The 24,394-nt window shown below is 46.8% G+C and overlaps 1 protein-coding gene across 2 annotated transcripts in view; it reads right to left on the bottom strand.

Annotated features, from left to right (window-relative positions):
- The window catches only part of EIF2AK4 (eukaryotic translation initiation factor 2 alpha kinase 4), a 546,008-nt gene that overhangs the window by 88,799 nt on the left and 432,815 nt on the right, over nt 1-24,394 (bottom strand). For both annotated transcript variants that reach the window (XM_029600187.1, XM_029600189.1), the window contains exon 34: nt 8,978-9,033. In XM_029600187.1, the coding sequence (XP_029456047.1) occupies nt 8,978-9,033 (56 nt within the window). The remainder of the gene's footprint in view (nt 1-8,977; nt 9,034-24,394) is intronic.

Raw genomic sequence — 24,394 nt, 5'->3', positions numbered from 1 at the left:
AAAATAGTAAAACGAGAACGAACCCAACTCCGCGGGGTGGCGTGCGGGTTTCGTGAGGACTAACATCCTGCTGTCCTGTGAGAACACCTGTTACAGGTAAGCAACTCTGCTTTCTCACAGGACAAGCAGGATGGTAGTCCTCACACATGGGTGAATATCGAGCTGAGGATGCCCGAGCAATGCACCAAATGCACCCAAAGACGTGCAACAGGCACAGCAACAGTGGTGGATTTGGGTAAGATGGAATCCTGAAAATCCTGTACGGGTCGCTGGTAGGATGTTGGGTAGTTAAGCTGAGAACAAGTTGCGAAGAACTGACTGGTCAAAGATGGAATCTTGTCTGCCAGCTTTGTCTAAGCAATAATGGGCTGCGAAGGTATGGAGAGCGCTCCAGGTAGCAGCCTTACAAATGTCAGCAAGCGGCACCGAATGGAGGTGCGCTACTGATGTCGCCATGGCCCTGATAGAGTGTGCTTTCACACAGTCTTGTAGCGGAATGCCTGCTTGCTGGTAGCAAATGAGATACAGTCCGCCAACCAGAAGGAGAGGGTCTGTTTTCCCACTAGATTTCCCAATTTGATGGTATTGTAAGATACGAACAATTGAGTGGATTTCCAATGGGCTGACGTGTACGTTTACAGTCCAAGGAATGTAGCGCCTGTTCTCCTGGGTTGGAATGGGGCCTGGGAAAGAAGGTAGGTAGGATGATGGATTGATTAAGATGAAACTCCGATACTACCTTCAGTAAAAATTTAGGGTGGGTGTGGAGCACTATCCTATCATGCAGAATTTTAGTGTAGGGTGGGTAGGTGACTAATATGCCTGCAACTCACTAACTCTGCGAGTAGATGTAATAGCGAGAAGAAATATAACTTTCCAGGTGAGATAGCGAAGATCGCAGGAGTGGAGAGGCTCAAATGGAGGTTTCATGATCCGTCCTAACACCACGTTAAGGTCCTAAGCAAGGGCCGGAGGGCGCAATGGAGGTTTCAGGTGGAGCAAACCTCTCATCAAGCGTGTGACTAAGGGTTGTGTTGAAATAAAGAAATCTCCCACGCCGTTGTGGAAAGTGGCTACCGCACTGACATGCACTCTTATGGAGGAAGTTTTCAGGCCTGACTGACAGATGCAGAGATAGTCCAGAAACTTCGCAGTGGAACAAGAGAAAGGGTCCACGGACATGGACATGCACCAGACCGTAAACCTTTTCCACTTAGAACGATAAGAGCATCTCGTAGAAGGCTTTCGTGAAGATACCAGGATTCAGGATATGGACTCCGAAAGGTTAAGGGGTTGGAGAATTAACCTTTCAACATCCAGGCCATCAGGGACAAGGACTGGAGGTTGGGGTGGCATAGGCACCAGTCGTTCTGAGTTATCAGAAGCGGATCCTCCCCCAGAGGGATGCGCTGGCAGACTGACAGGTCCTGGAGGATCGGAAACCAGACATGGCGCGGCCAGGGAGGGGCTATGAGAATCATTAAGCCCTTGTCCCTCCGTAACTTCACGAGAGTCCTTGAGATGAGAGGAAGTGGAGGGTATGCATAGAGGAGACCGCTGGACCATGAGAGGCCGAAAGCGTCCCTCGGTTGTGAGGGGTGGCTGCGAGTGAGCGAGCAGAAGTTCTCTGCTTTGTGGTTGTGGACTGACGCAAAGAGGTCAACCCCACGGTAGCGAACCCCACGGTTCGCTACCGTGGGGTTGAGCAACCACTCGTGTGGATGAAATGTGCGACTCAACTTGTCCACCAGAACATTGTCCACGCCCGCCAAGTAGGTTGCTTTGAGGTACATCGAGTGGGAAAGAGCCCACGCCCATATCTGTGCAGCTTCCTGACGCAGCAGGTAGGAGCCCGTTCCACCTTGCTTGTTGATGTACCACATTGCTACCTGATTGTCGGTTTGGATCAGGATGGCCTTGTTTGAGAGGCGATCCTGAAAAACCTTGAGGACATATCGGATCGCCCGAAGCTCCAGGAAATTTATCTGATGTTTGGCTTCCTCTGAAGACCAGGTTCCTTGAGATTGCAGGTTGTCGATATGAGCACCCCACCCTAGGTTGGAGGCATCTGTCGTCAAGACAATTTGAGGTTCTGGAGCCTGAAAAGGAAGGCCTTGAAAGAGATTAGAGTGGTGCATCCACCAGGCCAGCGACAGGTGGAGCTGCTTGGTAATGTGGACAATGTTCGACATAGGGTGAAACGCCTGAGCCCACTAGGATTTCAGGGTCCATTGCATTACTATCATGGCTAGGCGGGCCATCGGCGTGACATGTACCGAGGATGCCATGTGACCTAGCAATGTGAGGAAATGACGGGCTAAGTACTCTTGGGCCTGGAGAGACTGTGCCAGGGACGCAAGAGTGTGAGCCCAATCCTGAGGGAGGAAGGCTTTTGCCTGTACGGTATCCAGATCGGCCCCTATGAAGGATAGGGTTTTGGATGGAACTAGTTTGGACTTGGGGTAGTTGACCAGAAACCCCAGGGGCAGCAGAGTATGGAGAGTCAGACGCAAGGAGGTCAGTGCGTCCTGAGTTGGAGCCATTATCAACCAATCGTCGAGATAAGGGTAGAAGTGGACCCCCTTGATCCCTGAGGTAGGCTGCGGACGCTAGGCTGAATGGCAGTACTCGGTACTGGAAGTGACGGGGCCAGACCAGGAACCGAAGGAACTTTCGATGAGAAGGAGTGACCGAGATGTGTGTGTGTATGCATCTTGGAGATCTAGAGAGCAAAGCCAATCCCCTCTTTGCAGAAGAGGTAGTAGAGAGCCCAAGATTACCACCCTGAACTTCTCTTTTCGGAGGTACTTGTTTAAGGCTCGAAGGTCCAAGATCGGACAAAAGCCACCTGACTTTTTTAGCATGAGGAAATACCGGGAATAGAATCCCTGCCCCTGTTGGGAGAGGGGCACTGGTTCTATTGCCCGGGATTTGAGGAGGGATGAGATCTCCTCCTCTAGAAGAGGGGAATGGTCGGATGATCCCCACGTCAGCCGAGGTGGGAAGTCCTCCGGGACTGTCAGAAAGTTGAGGTGGTAACCTTGGGTCACTACAGCAAGTACCAATTGATCTGTGGTGATTGGGTGCCATATGCTGGTGAAGTGGCACAACTGACCACCGACGGGTACTGACGGTAGAGGTGGTTGACATTTGCTCTCCAGCGAGGAGTCGAAATCTTGATGCTGGTACCGGTTGAGGCGCTGGTTGTGCCTTCTGAGGACAGGATTGTCTAGTAGCAGGAGGTTAATAACCTTCTTGGCTTGTAGGCCGGTTGCTTAGAGTCCTGTCTGAATGTCCTCTTGGAAGTGGACGAGAAATCAGAAGGCACTGCAGAGAGCTGGTGTAGCGTCTCATGGTGGTCCTTAAGCTGCGCCACTGCTTCTTGGATTTTGTCTCCGAAGAGACTGTCACTAGCACAGGGCAGGTCAGCTAACCAGTCCTATACTTCTGGTCTGAGGTCAGAGGACTTCAACTGCGCCCATCTTCGTGCACTAATCCCCGATGCAGACATCCTAGAGGCAGTGTCAAATATGTCATGCGCAGTGCGGACCTCATGCTTGCCAGCATCCAGTCCCTTTTGAGCCAGGGCATTAAGTTGATCCTGAAGATGGTTGGGTAAAGATCAGAAAAATCCTGGATCTTCTTAAAAAGGTCCCTGTTATACTGAGTCATGTACAACCTGTATGAAGCAATGCGAGATCACAGCATTGAGCCATGAAAAACACGTCGGGCAAATGCATCTAGGAACCTCTGCTCCTTCCCCAGAGGAAAGGAAGAGTGAGGCTTAGAACGATGTGCCTTCTTCTGGGCAGACTCCACAACCACAGAATTGGGGCAGTTGTGGTTTTTAAAACCCAGGGGCTGTCTGTACCAGGTATGTGGCATCTGTTTTCTGGTTCACCGGTGGCACAGAGCCTGGATGTTCCCAATTTCTCTTCAGGAGATCAAGGAGAACTTCATGAACAGGTATGGACATGATCTCCTTGGGTGCATCCACAAACTGGAGCACTTCAAGCATCTTATGCCTGGAATTCTCTTCCATCTGAAGCTGAATCAACCTTTCGTGGATTGCAAACTGGCTAAAAGACAGGAAACAGAGAGTAGGATTAAATGGACAATTTTCTCAGTGGAAGGGAGTGGGCAGTGGAGTGCCTCAGGGATCTGTATTGGGACCCTTACTTTTCAATATATTTATAAATGATCTGGAAAGAAATACGACGAGTCAGATAATCAAATTTGCAGATGATACAAAATTGTTCAGAGTAGTTAAATCGCAAGCAGATTGTGATAAATTGCAGGAAGACCTTGTAAGACTGGAAAATTGATCATCGAAATGGCAGATGAAATTTAATGTGGATAAGTGCAAGGTGATGCATATAGGGAAAAATAACCCATGCTATAGTTAAGTAATGTTAGGTTCCATATTAGGTGCTACAACCCAAGAAAGAGATCTAGGCGTCATAGCGGATAACACATTGAAATTATCGGTTCAGTGTGCTGCGGCAGTCAAAAAAGCAAACAGAATGTTGGGAATTAGAAAGGGAATGGTGAATAAAACGGAAAATGTCATAATGCCTCTGTATCGCTCCATGGTGAGACCGCACCTTGAATACTGTGTACAATTCTGGTCGCCACATCTCAAAAAAGATATAATTGCGATGGAGAAGGTACAGAGAAGGGCTACCAAAATGATAAGGGGAATGGAACAGCTCCCCTATGAGGAAAGACTAAAGAGGTTAGGACTTTTCAGCTTGGAGAAGAGACGGCTGAGGGGGGATATGATAGAGGTGTTTAAAATCATGAGAGGTCTAGAACGGGTAGATGTGAATCAGTTATTTACTCTTTCAGATAATAGAAAGACTAGGGGGCACTCCATGAAGTTAGCATGTGGCACATTTAAAACTAATCTGAGAAAGTTCTTTTTTACTCAACGCACAATTAAACTCTGGAATTTGTTGCCAGAGGATGTGGTTAGTGCAGTTAGTATAGCTGTGTTTAAAAAAGGATTGGATAAGTTCTTGGACGAGATGTCCATTTCCTGCTATTAAGTTGACTTAGATAATAACCACCGCTATTACTAGCAAAGGTAACATGGAATAGACTTAGTTTTTGGGTACTTGCCAGGTTCTTATGGCCTGGATTGGCCACTGTTGGAAACAGGATGCTGGGCTTGATGGACCCTTGGTCTGACCCAGTATGGCATGTTCTTATGGCTTCAGACATCTCCTTTATAAAATTTATAAAGGAAAGGTCCTCTGGATTAGAGCGTCGTCTTTCCTTAGGAGGAGATGGTTCTGAAGGAAGATCATCGGTGTCCTGGGATGATTCATTGGTCCAAGGATCGTAAGGTTGATCACCGGCTCCCATGTAATCTCCAGAGGGAAGAAGTGGTTCTAATCCTGAAGGGCCAGGCCGAGGCACTGGCGGCATCAATAGCGGCACCTACGGCATCAATGCTGGCATCGATGGAGGCACCAATGGAACCGACGACAATCGATGGGCGAGCCAGTGGCAGGATTCCAGACGGTCCAGGTATCGGTGGTTTTTTCATCCTCCGATGATAGAGGAATCGAGGTGGAAGGTGTAGGACATACCGATGCCCTTGGTTCCAATGGTGGAAGGGCAATGATGAATGCATCCAGTCTGCCCAGAAGCGGTGCGAGCTCCATGGGAATCAGATCGGTGACCGGAGCGGGCACCGGTGTCGGTGCCAGTGGAGGCTGGAAGCCCTTTAGTGCTTTTCCGATGGCTCTTGGATCATCCATCCAATTCCTCGCGGAAGCCTGGGGCGTAGAACCCCGGCTCCGGAGTAGGAGACAGCACTGGCGTAGCCGGAGGGTCCACCGGTGAAAGTGGAGTCGCGGCTCCCGGCACCAACAAAGGTGGGGAAAGCCTCAGTGCTCAGTCGCTGTTATAATTAGTGAGGTTTGGGTGGACCCTTGGACACTGTGGCAGCTAACCACGCCCACGGGGGGGAAGTCCCGTGAGGGGGCCACAGGTCAGGCTCAGCTTAGGACACACAAACATACAGATTAATCTTTTATTAGACAATGTGGTGAAGCCACCAGAGGTGGCAGTGGTGAGCAGCAGAAGTAGCCCAGCTGGGCTAGTATCCCTCAGGTGCTGGAACAGCGACTCCTCTGGTAGCAGTGCTGTAGTGGAAAGAACTGAGAATAATGAGTACAGTGGAATATGCACAAAGCCCCAGGATAGGGAGAGCAGGCCCTCGAGGAGCGAGTACCTGATCCCTGAGAGGCTTGAAGGTAATATACTCACACAGCGGTTCCACGTAGGAGATGGCACTAGGGCTGGAACGGAGGCAGGCCTTCGAGGAACGAGTACCTGGTTCCAGGGAACAGCTCTGAGGTGAAGATGGTAGTACTCACTGGTGCTGAAGATAGTGAATCCCTCCTGGCGGAAGAGAAGGTAGGAGCAGGCAGCGAGTCAGGGAACATGGGCCCTCGAGGAGCGAGTACCGGTTTCCTGATAGCGACCTGAAAAGCAAGTGAGGCCCTGGAGGAGTGGGTACCACGTTAGCATTAAGAGTCCAATGGAAAATTGGAGAGGCAGAGTAGCTGGGTATGGAGAGCGAATCCCATCCCCAAGATTCCCCTTGCTAACTCAAAGGCTAGCAAACATCGTAGGCTTTAAATATCCAGGCAGCGTGACGTCATCACAGGGGGACGCCCCTGAGGTTCGTGCCAAGTAGAAAATAAGAGTGAGGGCTGCGCGGTGCGCACGCCCTAAAGGTACCAGCGGAGCATGGCGGGAGGCAGCGCCCAAGCCGGTCCGGGGACGCCGGAGAGGACGGCAGGCAGACGCCGCGGCAGCCAGGCGTCCATCCATAGCGAGAGGAGGTGCAAAGAAAGAAAGGTAGACGGAGTGAAGCCTTCGGGAAGGGACGGTTGCAACAGTTGCAGAGGAGGATGGGGCCTTCTCTGGATGGGATTTCTTTGTCGGTGGCTCTGTCGACACCGATGCTGAGGGCTTGCCTGGATCAGCAGACTGAGTCTTCCGATGATGGTGTCGACGCTTCTCCCGATGCTCTGCTCTGTCCTTCTCCATAGTTGAAGCAGATGCAGTCGATGCTTTCGGAGTAGCGAGTCGGATGGGCAGCACCGGTGTCCTGCTGCTGGAGAGAGGTCAAAGGTACTGGCTCAGACGAGGTCGACGCGCTCGATGGAGTCGGTGGCTTTGCCTGAAAATGGAACTCCATCTTCTCTGAGCGGGCCTTACGGCCCTTCAGTGTCATTTGGGCACATTTGGTGCAAGTTAGGACGTCATGGTCGGACCCCAAACACAAAACAGAAACCCTATGCGGGTCAGTGATGGACATTGTCCGAGGACAATCGGGGCACCGACGAAAATGCAAAGCCATGGCTTCGACAAAAATTTAGCCGCGGTGCGGTCAATGGCCAGTAGGCCCCAAAGGGAAAACTCGATGGGAATCGACCACAAATGAGGGTTAAGCCTTACCTTACGACCGCGGACTACGGAATTGATAGGGGGACCCCTATGGGGTAGAATATTTTTGAAATAAGTTCCGTGAGGAAAATTCCTGTCAGGAATCTCTAGAGAGCTACTGCTGCGCGGAAAAAAAGAGACTGAAGGGGGACCCCTGCTGGATGCAGGGTTAGTGCCATGCTGGGCATGCCTAGTAGGTGCCAGTCAAAGTTTCTAGAAACTTTGACAAAAGTGTTCCGTGATTGGGCTCCATCCTGATGATGTCACCCATGTGTGAGGATTACCATCCTGCTTGTCCTGTGAGAATTTATAAACCTGGATATTTATTCCTTCTGTGTTAGATATAACAGAGAATATATATCCTTAGCTCTAACAAGATCCTGAAATAAAAAATCATGGCTATCAAGCTAAAGAACAAGAACAAAAAGTGGTGATATGCTGCTATTGTGAAGGGTAGCGGGTGAGTGTGCTGTTTGTGCTGAGGTGTAGTTGACGCAGCCTCAAGGGCGATTCCAGGAGGCCTAAGCCGGCAGCTAGCGAGTGAGTCCTGTGGCAGGACAGTCTGGAGCTTCATCTTTGCCAGCCGCCTTCCCTACAGGTTAAGCCCTTGGGTGCTGGTGGTCAGCAGGACTTAGGCAGAATCCTAGGGTAGTGAAAGTAACTAGAGTCCAAAAGCACACCAGGGTCAAGGCAGGTAGCAGACTACCGGAATCAAGAATAGGCCAAGGTTGGGACAGGCAGCTAACAAGAAAGGTCAAATCCAGGCAAGGAGTCAGATCCAGGCAGCAGGCAATCGTGGTCATGACTACGTGGCAGGCAGTTGAGGTCAGGTCAAAGTAAGAGGTCAAGAACCGTAGATTCAGGCCAGGGGAGACGCAGACACACAGCAGATACTAGACGAGACAGGCGGGATAGGATAAAGCTGGACAAGAAAGGCTGGACGAGGACGTCTGGAAAACAAGGCTGAAAGACAAGGCACAGGAAATGCAGCAATCAGGACTGCTGGCAACACGCACTGCAAAACAGACGACCCATTGCTGAGGCATAGGTGGCTCCTCCACAGGAGCCTTAAATGCAAGAGGGCGAGTTATGTGATCACTGGGCATCACAGCAGAGTTCCTGCTGTGGGCCCTTCATAGATTGGGCCAAGGTGGTCAGTGGGGTGCTGTCATGGTAACATCCTTGCCGCAGTTGGCTCTGATGGTGTTGGCATTCCGATGGCGGCATACAAGCTGTGGAGAAGCTTGTTGGCCTACTGGGGTGAATGCTGCAGCTCGCGGGCCCTCGTGTGAGCCACTAATCTGAAGAGCTATTACATTTAAACTACACGAGGGTTCCATAGCCAATAAATATAAACTATTTGAGCAACTATTAAATACACTTCCAAAAATTATTTTAAAAAGTTGCATTGTGGCTGACAATTAGAAAAAAGATTTTAGACTCACTAATGATGAGGAGGAAGAGATATGTAGCAAAGCTTACTCTGAACCTGGGATTAGTATTATATACAAACCTGATGTGTTAGAAGATCCCTTCAGGTTCTGTGCAGAAAGATTATCTGATGACTCTCTAGAAATGAACAAACAAAATGAGCATTAGAAAAGATAAAAAATGAAACCAGTAGTTGTCACCTTCCTCAAAATATTCATCTGAACCCTCTGATTACTAAGAACAACATAAGAATTTGCCATACTGGGTCAATCAAGCCCAGTATCCTGTTTACAATAGTGGCCAATCCAGATCACAAGTACCTGGCAAGATCTTAGATAGTAAATAGATCCCATGCTGCTGTCGCATAGTGATAAATCTACTTGGTTAATATCAGTTTACTGACTTCTCCTCCATGAACTTGTCCAAACCATTTTTAAACCTAGCCATGCTACATTTAGGGGTAGATTTTCAAAAAACGCGAATAGGCGTACTTTTGCTGGCGCATCAGGCGCAAGCAAAAGTACGCTGGATTTTAGTAGATACGCGCGGAGCCGCGCGTATCCACTAAAATCCTGGATCGGCGCGCGCAAGGCTATGAATTCTGTATAGCCGGCGCGCGCCGAGCCGCGCTGCCTACCCCCGTTCCCTCCAAGGCCGCTCCGAAATCGGAGCGGCCTTGGAGGGAATCCTCTAACGCCCTCCCCTCATCTTCCCCTCCCTTCCTCTATCTAACCCACCCGCCCGGCCCTGTCTACACCCCCCCCCTTACCTTTCTCCGGGGATTTACGCCTCCCGGAGGGAGAAGTAAATCCCCGCGCGCCAGTGGGCCTCCTGTGCGCCGGGCCACGACCTGGGGGCGGGTACGGAGGGCGCGGCCACGCCCCCGGACCGCCCCGGGCCGTAGCCACGCCCCCGTACCCGCCCCCAAAACGCTGCCGACGCCCCCGAAACGCCGCGACAACCGGGCCCGCCCCCCAGACACGCCCCCCTCAGAGAACCCCGGGACTTACGCAAGTCCCGGGGCTCTGCGCGCGCCGGTAGGCCTATGTAAAATAGGCTCACCGGCGCGCAGGGCCCTGCTCGCCTAAATCCGCCCGGTTTTGGGCGGATTTAGGCGAGCAGGGCTCTGAAAATCCGCCCCTTATTGTATTCTCCGACAATGAATTCCAGAGCTTAATTGTGCATTGAGTGAAAAATAATTTTCTATTTGTTTTGAATGTGCTATTTACTATCTTCATGGCGTGACCCCATTTTTCTATTTTAAGAAAGAGTAAATAACCGATTTTCATTTACCTGTTGTTTTCACTCATGATTTTATAGACCTCTATCATATCCCCTCTCAGCCATCTCTTCACCAAGCTGAACACCCCTAACCTCTTTTTCCTTTCCTAACAGAGGAGCTGCTCCATCTCCTTTATCATTTTCGTCACCCTTCTCTGTACCTTTTCCAATGCAACAATAAGAACATAAGAAATTGCCATGCTGGGTCAGACCAAGGGTCCATCAAGCCCAGCATCCTGTTTACAACAGAGGCCAAACCAGGCCACAAGAACCTGGCAATTACCCAAACACTAAGAAGATCCCATGCTACTGATGCAATTAATAGCAGTGGCTATTCCCTAAGTAAACTTGATTAATAGCTGTTAAAGGCTTTCTCCTCCAAGAACTTATCCAAACCTTTTTTGAACCCAGCTACACTAACTGCACTAACCACATCCTCTGGCAACAAATTCCAGAGCTTTATTGTGCGTTGAGTGAAAAAGAATTTTCTCCAATTAGTCTTAAATGTGTTACTAACTTCATGCTTTTTTGACTGCTGTAGCACACTGAACCAACGATTTTCATTGTATTCGACTAAGGAATTTTTTCCTGCTTTTTCTGTTTCACTGTAAACCGGCATGATTTGCATTTAATGCAAGAATGTCGGTATATAAAAGTTAAAAATAAATAAATAAATAAATAAAGTATTATCCACTATGATGCCTAGATCTTTTTCCTGGGTGGTAGCTCCTAATATGGAACCTAACATCATGTAACTACAGCAAGGGTTATTTTTCCCTATATGCAACACCTTGCACTTGTCCACCTTAAATTTCATCTGCCATTTGGATGCCCAATCTTCCAGTCTTGCAAGGTCCTCCTGTAATGTATCACAATCATACACACACACAACCGTTCCCTCTCTCAAATACCCACATGCTCCTTTTCTCTCCAGCAAATATGCTTAGACGCTCACACATTCCCTCTTCTCTCAGCACTTATACTTACACAGATATGCTCTCTCTCAGCACACATGCTTACACACAAACATGCTCCCTTTTGCTCAGCACACATGCTTACACATACACTCACACACATTCCCTCTCTGTCAGCACACAGAGAGGGAGCGTGTGTGTGTGTGTGTGTGTACAAGCATGTGTAGTGAAAAAGAAGGAGCATTTGTGTGCAAGCATGTGTACTGAGAGAGAGGACGCGATTGTGTAAGCATGTGCGCTGAGAAAGAGGAAGCATGTGTGTATACTGAGAGAGAGCCTGTGTGTGTTAGCATGTGTGCTGAGAGAGAGGGAGCATGTGTGTGTGTGTGTGTGCATGCTGAGAGGGGAAGCATGTGTGTGCATGTGTAAGCATGTGTGCTGACAGAGAGGGAATGTGTGTATGAGATGCATCTGATGAAGTGGACTCTGTCCTTGATATTTCATGCCCCAATAAATTGGTTAGTCTATAAGGTGTCACCCACCTCGTGTCATTTTTGGTCAGAGTAAAGTTTCTGGTAAAATTTCTGTAAGACCTATATTGTATGTCATGGATACTGGGGATTGTTTGTAAAGAATTCTTATGCAAGGCTCTAGCCAGTAAAACTCCCATTTTATTGCCATGCTTACAGCAAACTTGAAGGTCTTTTTAATGCCATGAATCTGAAGTCCCTGCCGTTCTGCTCTACATTTCTGAAGAACTTTATACACTTTAGAAGAACAAGAAGTCTTGTTCCTATCCTCCAGTAGTTTAGGGGTAGATTTTAAAAGGTGCACGCAGGCGTACATGTGCACGTGCTACCCGGCGCGCACACATATACGCCCGATTTTATAATTTGCGCGCGCAAGTTATAAAATCAGGGGTCTGCGTGCGCAAGCGAATGCACAATTGTGCACCTTGTGCGTGCCGAGCCGTGCTGACTTCCCCTGTGCCAGGAGCCTCTGACCCCGCCCCAGACCGCCCCCTTCCTGCCCCTTTAGTAAAGCCCCGGGACTTACACACGTCCTGGGGCTTTATGCGCTTCGCCGGGCCTTTTGAAAATAGGCCCAACAAGTGTAACCCTTTGAAAATCCGGCCCTTAATGTGTTTCTTCAAGGACTATTCATCTTTAATCCTCTTCTTCTTAAGGCGGCTAGCAAAAACTAATAATTTGGCCTCTAAGGAGTTTGTTCTGCTCCCATATGTACCCTCTTGAAATTATAGCATTTTCTATCAAGATATGCAATTGATCATTATCCAAGAAAGAGGTATTAAAACACCACATCTTAGAGCCCTTCAAGTTTAGTTTATTAAAATTTCTTAATCACTTTTGTGTAAAAGCTCAAAGTGATTTACATAAATAAAACACACACAATATAACAAGTCTTGTGACACAGCAAGGGGCATGAAAACCGGATGATGAACCGAAATGTGACAGGTTAGAATATTTAGCTGACCAGCCATACCTGCAAGTGCTGCCACACATAAAATGAAGTTAATGCAACTGTAGGAACTGTGGTGTTGCGAAACATAAGTATAACCCCTACCAGTGAGGTATGGAGCTTTCCATATATTCAGAAGCCCCAATCGGCACAGCAAAGCCCTAACCCTCTCTGCCAAACCCTGACTGCACCTTCTGTGGGAAGATCAAGATACATATTCCAATCCCTGCCCCCCCCCCCCCCCCCCCCCCCAACAATCTAGGAAAGTGAAGAAAATGCCTCAAAGGTACCAGTTAATTGTCTATAAAAACTCTATTGGCCCTCATTTGGGCCATATGCAATGGCCAGAACTGTTTCCCATAAACAGAGCATTCTAGAGCTATAAAGTGACTGCCTGGATCATTTTGATTAATTCAGGAGGAAGGGCCTTATGAATTAAAGGTAGAAAAAAACATCCAGCCCACTCAGTTATGCTCTAGCTTTTGAAGTTCTACATCTGTCAAATGTGTCATCTGCAAATGTGATCGCTTATTTCAATATTTATATACCACTAATCAAAATTTCTTAGCCTTCAGAGTAAAAACAATCATAAAGGCACAATATGATTAATATGTTAAGAATCTAAAACAAAACAGCGGACCACACAACAAACTCATAGCAAGCACTGCACGGCCTCCAAAGTTATCACTACAATGCTCTAAATCTTAAAACCCTATAAACTCTGCTTAAAAAAATGAAAAAATAAAACAAATAATTACAAGAAATAATTAGAAAAATAAAAACAATACTTTTCAAACCTGCCATGCAATATTTGCTACTTTGAATATTATTAGACTGGCCATTAGTTAGATAAACCCTTGATAAAAACAGCATGTCTTAAAAGCTTGTTGGAAAAAGAACCCCTTCACTCACTGTTCCCCTTTCCAGATCATTTTTAAATATATTAAAAAGCACTGGTCCCAGTACAGATCCCTGAGGCACTCTATGTACCCTTCTCCGCTGAGAAAACTGACCATTTAGTCTTACTCTCTGTTTCTTCTTGTTTAACACTGTCTCCTATCCCATGAGTTTTTAATTTTCGTAGCACTCTCTCATGGTGCATTTTGTCAAATGCCTTCTGAAAATCCAAATACACTATATCCACTGGCTCGCCATTATCCGATTGTTTGTTAACCCCTTCAAAAAATGGAGCAGATTGGTGAGGCAAGATTTCCCTTCTATCAATGCATGCTGGCTGTGCCCCATTAAACCATGCCTTTCTATATGCTCTATTTTATTCTTTAGACACACATTTTCCATGCACTGAAGTCAGACTCATTTGTCTCTAGTTTCCTGGTTCACCCCTGGAGCCCTTTTTATAGATCAGGGTTATATTAGCCACCCTCCAATCTAGAGGCACAATTGATGATCCCAACGACAGGTTACAAATTACCATTAACAGATCTTCAATTTCATTTTTTAGTTCTTTCAGAACTCTGGGGTATATACCATCTATGCAGATGACGTTCAAATCGTCATTCCCATTCACAACTCTCTCTCAGATGCCCTTGCCTTCTGGAACACATGTCTTGCCAACATCAATGACTTCCTCACCAACATCCACCTCGCTCTAAACTCCTCCAAAACAGAGCTGCTCCTTATCTCTCCTCACCTCCCTCCCAAACCACCGATCTCCAACGATCCAGCTTTCAACGTCATAACACCCCAACCCACAGTAAGAGACCTTGGGGTTATCATAGATCAACAACTCAATCTCAAAAAACAGATCAACTCCATCCTCAAAGAAGGTTTCTTCAAGCTTCACATCCTGAAGAAACTCAGACCCCTCCTCCACTATCATGACTTCCGCACCGTCATCCAAGCCACCCTTTCCTCAAAGCTGGACTACTGTAATGCCCTCTTCCTTGGCCTACCCTCCTCCACCACCAAGCCCTTACAAATGCTCCAGAATGCCATCGCCAGGGTCATCACCAACTCAAGGAAAGCTGATCACATTACCCCAATACTCAAAGAACTCCACTGGCTCCCCATCGCATCCCGAATTCTCTTCAAAATTCTAACCATAGTGCACAAGTCCATCCACTCGCACAATTCCAATTGGTTGGATGAACCCTTTCGTCCTATACGCACTGAACGACCCACTCGCACTGTCAACAAAGGCACCCTCTCCATTCCCCCTTTGAAAAAAGCCCACCTCTCCTCTACTAGGGACCGTGCACTATCCATTGCAGGCCCTAAACAATGGAACGCCCTCCCTACCACTCTCAGGCTAGAGCCATGTTACGCCAAGTTCAGAAAAAAACTTAAAACATGGCTCTTCCGACAAGCCTACCCTGATTAAGTACACCGACTTCTGCAAGTATCTTGCCTACGCCTTGTATATTCCTGTAAATAGTCCGTTGCAGTTTTTATTTATTGCTTTAATTCCTCCACCTCCTGCTCTTTGTATACTCCTCCTTGTTCGCCCTCCCTGTTCATTGTAATTTCTACCTTTAAAGTTACATTGTAAACCGGTATGATGTATGCATACTAATACCGGTATATAAAAGTTTTTAAATAAATAAATAAAATAAATAAAATCTAGTCCAGGTGACTTAAGTTTGTCAACCTGCCTCATTACATTCTCCAGCTTCACAATGATTTGCAAGTAAAAGCAAACAACAAAAAAAGGATTTAAAAGGTGAATGATAGGGAAGTCCAAGTGTTTGATTTGTTAACCAACACCATCTGGCTTGCTAACACCTTATATTTGCTATACCAATGAAACCAGCTCAAGTGTCTCAATTTACTTCGCTTATGAATTGTCTCTGTGATTTTGACATTTGGACAGCATTAGCTCTTTGTTGGTAGATGTAATTTTTGGTGTAATATTTTAGTATGTGGGTAACCTGCATGGAGTGGCAGTTACACTCTAAATAGAAGGCATGGGGTTAATCTGCAAGGAGTGACAGTTAAAAGTCTAAACAATTTGCTGGGCAGATTGAATCTGGCCAGATTTGGGTCTTTATGTTACTGCACAAGTAAATGCAAGACTCTTTACACATGTTCCTTCTTTTATCAAAACACAACATGATATACATTTTATGTGTGAGTCCCAAATCAAAGTTTCTTTATTTTTAGAAAAATGGCAAGGGAAATATTTACAAAAGAAAACAGTCTTATATTTCTGCAGTTTCTTGAATTTACAGAACAAAGGACAGGATTTAGAAAAAGTAACTTTAGAAAATAAGCCATTCCTTTAACTTTCTAAGACATGTTAAGGGACTAAACTTCCTGGGGCTATGACTAGCTTCTGCTTCTTTCTTTACTTTATCCACTCTTTGTTAAAATTTTAATTTACAGTTTAGATTCTCCTCCAAACATGATGAACAATTAGATTAAGATTATCTTTCTCCTTTGGATCGCACACTTATTTCTACGTCCTCCCTCTGTAGGCTTCTTTATTAGGAGCAGATCTATTAAAGTACTTTCCCTGCAACTTTTACAATGCACTTTTTAAAATTACTGTCTCATGATTCCTTCTTTGATGGACTTCAAAAATTACTCTTATCTAAAGCCTGGGGCGTGTCAAGGTGGTGCCCTGAACAGATGTGTGTGTTTGAGTTCCTGAGACTTCCCTGCAATTTTTCTTGTTCATTTGCAGCTCACCTATCCCTGTGGCTATGGGATGTCGCAGCAAACCACCATCTCTTAGTTCTCACCCATTCTACCTTTGCCGACATTGGAGGTTGACTTAGCTGGCTCTGTGGCTGCCATCTCATCAATGGCTGAGGCTTCTCTCAGCCCCATGGATCGGTCAATGCTGAGGCCCCCGTGTGATGGCTAAGACACTGGAAAGCGAATGGAATCCCGGTGCTGCCACCACGTTGTCAGTCGGTGCACACCTGTTCCCTGCTGTGACTGGAACACAGCGAGATGCGATAGAGAATGGTCAGCTTTTCTGGGGACTGGATAGACTGGCTGGAGGAGTGGTGGCTGCAGTTTCAGTGTCGGGTGAAGGTTCCTCACCGTTGGCTTGCAGGAGGACCAAAAAACGTATCTCCTCACTCCAGATTAGAACTCCGTTGTCCAAACCTGTTTCTGTCACACTAGACAGTCTCTGCTTTGCAATGGTGACCACTGAATAATCTGTCTCCTCTCTGGTAACTGTTACCCTTGATATTCATTCAAAATTTCACAATTTCGATTCCGCAAAACCTATATTCCAAGCTTGGAGGCATCTGTTTCTCAAATTAAAGATTTACAAGCCAAACAAATTGTAGATCTAACATCCATCTAATGAAGGGTTGAGAATCCAAGAATCTGTATTTGAATCCAAGAATCTGTATTTGAGAGTTTTAAACTTTCCTCAAACTCCAATGCTTTCGCCTATTGACATGTTTAAATATTATATGAAGGATGTTAATTTCTGAATCAGTGTGGCCTCCTATCCAAAATAATTTTTATTTACCTTCTACCAAGAAGAACATGGATGGAGGTGGACTTTGGATATGACTTTTTTGAAAATTATGGGACACAATCTTTTTCTAGAGCTACTCTGTTGGTTTCATTTGTGTTTTTTTGCAGGACAGACATCATATTCTTCGTTTATTCTTTCTTCACTGAGAAGCTATATATAAGAGAGGGACACTCTGGATTTTCCAGATCTAACTAGGGGGACACAGGAGCGAAGGAGAAAATTCTAGGCCATGAAATCGGAGGTCACTTCTTTGGGGGCCACCTGCACTGTTAGACACCCTTGTAAATGTTTGGTAGTTTTGAATTCTGTTAGATATGTTTTCTTTGATCCCATGCAGCTGAGGGACTTTGATGCCAGATGTAACGCTGCTTCCCAGCCCTCTTAAAGTGTCAGGCTCTTTATGAGAAGTTAGTGTATTGTTCAGGATGTGATGGTCTATGTTTATTTTGTTTCTAATTTGTAGGTCTTTGCCCTAAGACCTTTTTCTTTCCCCCCAATATCTGAGGTCTTTTGGGGGTTCTACAATCTAGTTTTGTATAGTTCTAAATATTTCTTTACTTTTTTTTGTATTTTCTAGTTTGTACCTCATTTTTCTTTCAAATATTTGTATATTTGCATTCTTATTTAAATTCAAATAAAAATAAAGTTATACAAAAATTTTCTTAAGGTTTTTTACTTATATATGAGCCTCCCTTCCATCCCCTATGAAGATAGTTCATGATGTGAGAACCTTCCCACTCTTTGAAAAGCCGCTGAATATACACTACTACATATAAATGGCTAACTAGCACAGTGGCTGCATATGGACCCCAATATGTTTATGGTTGTATTTTATATTTATTTATGTGTAATATGGTTGTTTTGTCTGTGGTTGGGATAGGGATTAGATCAGTGTTTCTCAGCCTCTGGTCCCAAACAGCATTTCTGCTAGTCCCCAGAGTGATGATAAATGCAAGAGGATGAAGAAAAAGCAAGACCTGCCTTGCAGTTACACACGCTGAACTGCACCCTAGCCAGCAGAGACTTTTTAAAATCTTCCTCCACCTGCTCTGTGGACCCTTTTTTTCCCCCTAGTTGAGGCTAGTTCTGAGGCTCCATCTCTTGGAGGGCAGCAGCTGCAGCTGAATGTTAATGAGCCAGTGTGAAACTGAGTCAGGATCTGCTCTGCTTTCAGGCCTCATCTCCTGTATAGGGGCTAGGAGGGGACGGGGCTCACTCAATTTCATGCAGGCTCATTAACAGTCAGCTGCAGTTGCTCCCCTCCTAGAGACTGGACCTTGAGACTAAACCCAACAGGAAAAAAAAGAGTCTATGGGAAGTATTAACTATGGGGCCAATAATACAGTGCGCTGAGCCAAGCGCACTGTTAACCTGCAGTCGGATGTAGGTAGAACAGGCACTAATCAATCCCGTAATGCAATAAGGGGATTAGCGCATATTTAACGCGCGTCCAACGCGGAGTGAATCTAATAGTGATCATCACATGAAAATGCATGTAAATGAGGCTAATAGGCATTCACTACCGATGCAAAAAAAAAAAATGTGCGTCTTGGACGCACATTTAACTGTCATCTATTAACGCATGCCTGGAGCAGGAGTTCATAGCTGTGTATATATAAAAAAAAACAGAAAAGCAGAAAAACTGCTTTTCTGTACTGCCTCCTATTTAATATCGTTGTGATATTAAGTAGGATGAAAAATAAAAGAAATAAAAGTAAAAAAAATAAAACTGACAGTCAGACCCATTATGAAAACCGACGTCAATAAACCTGGCATTGGTTTTCCTGACTACCATGATGCCAAGTATATTGGTGTTAGTTTTCATGACGGCCATCCGCCACTAAGGAAAACAGACGAGTTTATCGGAATCTGTTTTCCTTAGCGGCGAATGGCCGTCACGAAAACCAACGCCGGGTTTATCGGCATCTGTTTTCGTGGCTGTCCACCAGTTAAGACAGCAGGCACTGACTGTTCAGCGCCTGCTTTCTATGCGACTTTATTGAATCAGCTGACTGGAGGAGGGGGTGAAGAAAAAAAGCTGTTTACCTGTGACAAGTGTTCTCCACAAACAGGACAAGTCAGCCACACAAATGGGATGATATCTGATAGCATTGACATAGTAACATAGTAATGACGGCAGAAAAAGACCAAAATGGTCCATCTAGTCTGCCCAGCAAGCTTCCCAAGGTAGTAACTGCCACTCCCTGCAGGTTACCCCCCATGTTTCTCTTAAGGGTAGGGTAACTGCCGCTCCGTGCATGGATATACTCTCTCAAGAGTTCAGAACACAAATTCTTTCTAACCATGTACAGGTGTCCATGGGCACTGTGGGAGTCTTCTTAGTTTTTTCACTAGCTAAGCTTCATCTCTAAGGGGAGGAAGGTGGGATTGGGTGGCTGATTTGCTCTGCTATCTACAGAGAACATCTGTTACAGGTAAGCACCTTTGCTTTCTCCATGTACAAGCAGGAACAAATTCAGCCACACAAGTGGAAATTCCCAAGCTGAGAGTTGTGTGAATACATTTCTGGTTTTCTTTATGCAACCTAGTTAAGTAGCGGATGGTGAGAGAACAAACTAATATTTAAAGAAAAATTTTTAATATTGTTTGATGAAGGCACTGTCTCTGCATGAGCCTTCTAGAAAATGCTTAATAAAAGCGAGAACAGAAGAGCAGGTAGCTACATTGCAGATGTCTTGCATAGAAGATGAATGCAGAAGCACTACTGAAATTACAACTGCTTGAATTTGATGAGTTTTGACTTTATTACAGACATTGAAGCCTGCTTCTACGTAACAATGGAGCCAATGCAATATGCTGAGTGCACTCTTAACGAGCAGTTAGACTTGGGTAAAATAGGTGCTAATCAATCTCCTAATGCAATAAGGGGATTAGCGCCTATTTAACGCGCGTCTAACGCGGAGTGAATGAGATAGCGCTCATCACATGCAAATGCATGTGAATGAGCCTATTACTTGGGGGCCGTTTTCATTACTGGCAGACAGGCAGCCACGGGTAAGTTAGACCTACTCAAAGCAGGTCTAAACTTAGACGGATATGACTTGTCTGCCTAAGAAGTGCTTGCTATGGGTCTATTCAGCAGCATTGCCGTGCTGCTGAATACCCCATCTAAGTAGGATATGTTTATCCGGCTAACTTAGAAAAACGGATCGGTTTTCAATCTCTATCCCAGTATACATATATGGTATTTTTTAAGTTTATTTAATACAATTAAAATTGTATTATATTTTTTTGATACATTCTCCCTTTTTTCTACATTTATTCTAGACATCGTATTTAAAAGCTGTTTTGCAAGAGGATGATACGTCATCAATGGAGAAATTACTTACCTGATAATTTTGTTTTCCTTAGTGTACACAGATGGACTCAGGACCAATGTGTATAATGTGCTTCTGATAGCAGTTGGAGACGGATCAGATTTCAATCTGACGTCAGCCCTAGTACATATACCCCTGCAGGATGCCATGCTCTTCAGTATTCTCTTCAAAAAGCAATTGTGGATATATGTGTGACTGAATAACTTGATTAACTTGGATAACTTGGTTAACTTGATTAACTTGAACTGGTTGATGTGGTTATAGCTGGAGACCGCCAGTGCACTCAACCAAGAAACCTTGTAGAGCTGTGGCCGACAGCTTCCTTTCCCCTTGGTCTAGCTTTCCCTGCTGAGGTAGTCCGCAGTGACATTGTCTTTTCCCGCAATGTGGGCAGCTGAGATCTCTCGTAAGTTTGATTCCGCCCACGCCATTAGGGGATCTATTTCCAGGGATACCTGTTGGCTCCTGATTCCTCCCTGGTGGTTGATGTAGGCCACTGTTGTGGCGTTGTCCGACACAACTCTGACCGGTATGGGTGTCCTAATTAGAGGGAAGCTTGGCTTACCCATGTTTGTCTTGTTCTCGGGGATTGTCACCCGAGGTTTCCGTGATTGTCGGCGGGATGCTGAGTCCATCTGTCTACACTAAGGAAAACGAAATTATCAGATAAGTAATTTCTCCATTTCCTAGCGTGCAGCAGATGGACTCAGGACCAATGGGATGTACAAAAGCTACTCCCGAACCGGGTGGGAGGCTGCCCGTGGCCCACTCAGTACTGCCCTTGTGAATGCCATGTCCTCCCGAGCCTGAACAGGTGTGATATGTATGTTATACAGGAACGTCGATTTATAAAAACTAAAACTAAATAAATAAATAACATCCAGACGGTAGAACCTAGAGAAGGTGTGGATGGAGGACCATGTCGCCGCCCGACAGATCTTGGCGGGTGACATCCACTTGGTTTTCACCCAGGACACTGCCTGGGCTCTAGTGTAATGGGCCTTGACTTGTAGAGGTGTCGGCTTGCCTGCCTCTACGTAGGCCGCCTTGGTTACTTCTTTGATCCAGCGGGCTATGGTTGCCCGCGAGGCCGCTTCCCCTTGTTTCTTCCTGCTGTGAAGGGCGAATAGGTGGTCTGTCTTTTGTACAGATTCTGTCCTTTCCAGGTATTGGACTAGGAGTCTGCCGACATTAAGGTGGTGAAGGCGGTGAGATTCTTCAGAGTCCTTATGCTTGTCTGGCAACGGCAGCGAGATGGTTTGGTTTAGATGGAAGTGAGAAACCACTTTTGGGAGGAAAGAGGGGACCGTGCATAGCTGTATTGATCCCGGTGTGAACCTGAGGAACAGTTCTCGACAGGACAGTGCTTGGAGCTTGGAGTTGCGACGGGCCGAACAGACTGCCACTAGAAATGCAGTCTTCAATGTTAGTAGTCGGAGGGACAGACCGCGGATGGGTCTGAAGGAGGCTCACGCTAGGAAGTCTAAGACTAGATTGAGATTCCATAGAGGCACCGGCCACTTTAGAGGTGGTCGGATCTGTTTGACCCCTTTCAGGAATCGGGAGACATCCGGGTGAGAGGCTAGGCTGCCGCCCTCCACCTTGGTTCTGTAGCATGCTAACGCGGCCACCTGCACCTTGATGGAGTTGAGGGATAACCCCTTCTGTAAGCTGTTCTGCAGGAATATTGACTGTCCGCGGGAGGATGTCACAGTCTTCACACCAGGCTTCGAATATTCTCCATATCCTTATGTATGTTAGAGATGTGGAAAACTTGCGTGCTCGGAGTAGGGTGTCAATCACTGCTCCGAGTATCCGCTCTTCTTCAGGCGAGTCCTCTCAATGGCCAGACCGTAAGAGAGAATCGAGTTGGATCTTCGTGGAGGATCGGGCCTTGCTGGAGCAAGTCCCTGTGCGGAGATAGAGGGAGAGGGCTCCCTGTCAGTAGTCTTCGCATGTCTGAGTACCACGGCCTTCTTGGCCAGTCCGGGGCCACTAGAAGTACCGGTCCCTTGTGTTCTATCTTGCGGATGATCCCGCCTATTAGCGGCCATGGAGGGAAGGCGTATAGTAGGGTTTCCTGCGGCCAGGCCTGGACGAGGGCATCGATTCCTTGGGATTGTGGTTCCCGTCTGCGACTGAAGAAGTCGGGAGCTTGTGTGTTGGACCGGGTTCCCCAGCTGTTTACTATCAACTGGAAGGCTGTGGCCAACAGCTTCCTTTCCCCTGGGTCTAGCTTTCCCTGCTGAGGTAGTCCGCAGTGACATTGTCTTTTCCCGCAATGTGGGCAGCTGAGATCTCTCGTAAGTTTGATTCCGCCCACGCCATTAGGGGATCTATTTCCAGGGATACCTGTTGGCTCCTGATTCCTCCCTGATGTAGGCCACTGTTGTGGCGTTGTCCGACATGACTCTGACCGATTTGCCCCGGAGTCTGTGGCTGAACCGTAGGCAGGCTAGTCTGACTGCCCATGCTTCTAGCCAGTTGATGTTCCATCCCGATTCTTCCTTGTCCCATTGTCCCTGGGCGATCAGTTCCTGGCAGTGGGCTCCCCACCCTTATGACTCGCATCCATGGTGAGAAGGATACAGGTTGGCGGGGATAGCCTTACTCCCTTGCTCAGATGGTCTTCTTGTAGCCACCATTGTAGCTGGGTTCGAACTTCCTCCAGGAGCTGGAGGCAGACGGAGTAGTTCTGGGACATCGGATTCCAATGTGACAGTAGAGAACACTGTAGGTGCCGCATGTGAGCTCTTGCCCATGGAATCACTTCCAGTGTGGATGACATGAGACCGAGGACTTGGAGGTAGTCCCATACCTTGGGGTGAAGGCTGCTTAACAGATTTCGCAATTGGTTCATCAGTTTTGTTCTCCTTGTAGGAATTAGAATATCCTTGTCTTGTCTGGTGTTGAACCGGACTCCCAGGTATTCCAGAGATTGGGAGGGCTGCAGACAGCTCTTGTTCGTGTTGACCACCCACCCGAGACTCTCCAATAGAGTTTTAAGAACATAAGAAAATGCCATACTGGGTCAGACCAAGGGTCCATCAAGCCCAGCATCCTGTTTCCAACAGTGGCCAATCCAGGCCATAAGAACCTGGCAAGTACCCAAAAACTAAGTCCATTCCATGTAACCATTGCTAATGGCAGTGGCTAACCATTGCTAATGGCAGTGACTCTGGTGGTCGCCTAATGACTTTCCTCTGGGGATTTTACCCTGATCAGCCAATCGTCCAGATATGGGTGTACGAGGATTCCTTCTTTCCTCAGTGTCGCAGCCACTACCACCATGATTTTGGTGAATGTTCGGGGCGCTGTGGCTAGCCCAAAGGGTAGTGCCCGGAACTGGTAGTCCAGGATTGCGAAGCGTAGAAAACGCTGATGCTCGTGGTGGACTGGGATGTGCAGGTAGGCATCTGACAGATCCAGGGATGTGAAGAATTCTCCCGGGTGTATCACTCTTATGACTGAGTGTAGGGTTTCCATGCAGAAGCGAGGAACCCTCAGGTGGCGGTTGATGGACTTGAGGTCCAGGATGGGTCGGAACGTACCCTCTTTCTTGGGAATAATAAAATAGATGGAATAGTGCCCAGTATTTTGTTGATGCGTGGGCACCGGCGTTATGGCCTTTAAGGCAAGCAATTTGGTCAGCATGGTTTCCACTGCTGTCCTCTTGGAGGGGTCGTGGCAGGGAGATTTCACAAATTTGTCCGGAGGGATGTTGTGGAAGTCCAGATAATATCCCTCTCGAATGATGGTTAGTACCCACTTGTCCGAAGTTATCTCGACCCATCTTTGGTAGAATAGGGCAAGCCTGTCCCCTATGGCTTCTTCCTGTGGATGGGCCGGCTGATTTTCATTGTGGGGTGCGGCTGGGGCCTGGGCCAGAGCTGGCTCCCCTTTTGTTGTGCTTGTTCCGAAAGGACTGGCCCCTGCCTGTGGGGCGAGATGTTTGATATGTACTCTTTTACGGTTTGAAGCGCTGTGATCCCCTGCCCTTAGATGTTCAGGGAGAAGGGCGCTGGCTT

This window comes from Rhinatrema bivittatum, chromosome 4, assembly GCF_901001135.1.
Source record: "Rhinatrema bivittatum chromosome 4, aRhiBiv1.1, whole genome shotgun sequence".
Lineage (NCBI taxonomy): Eukaryota > Metazoa > Chordata > Amphibia > Gymnophiona > Rhinatrematidae > Rhinatrema > Rhinatrema bivittatum.
The sequence above is the reverse complement of the archived record's forward strand: the minus strand, read 5'-3'. Positions and strand labels throughout refer to the sequence as shown.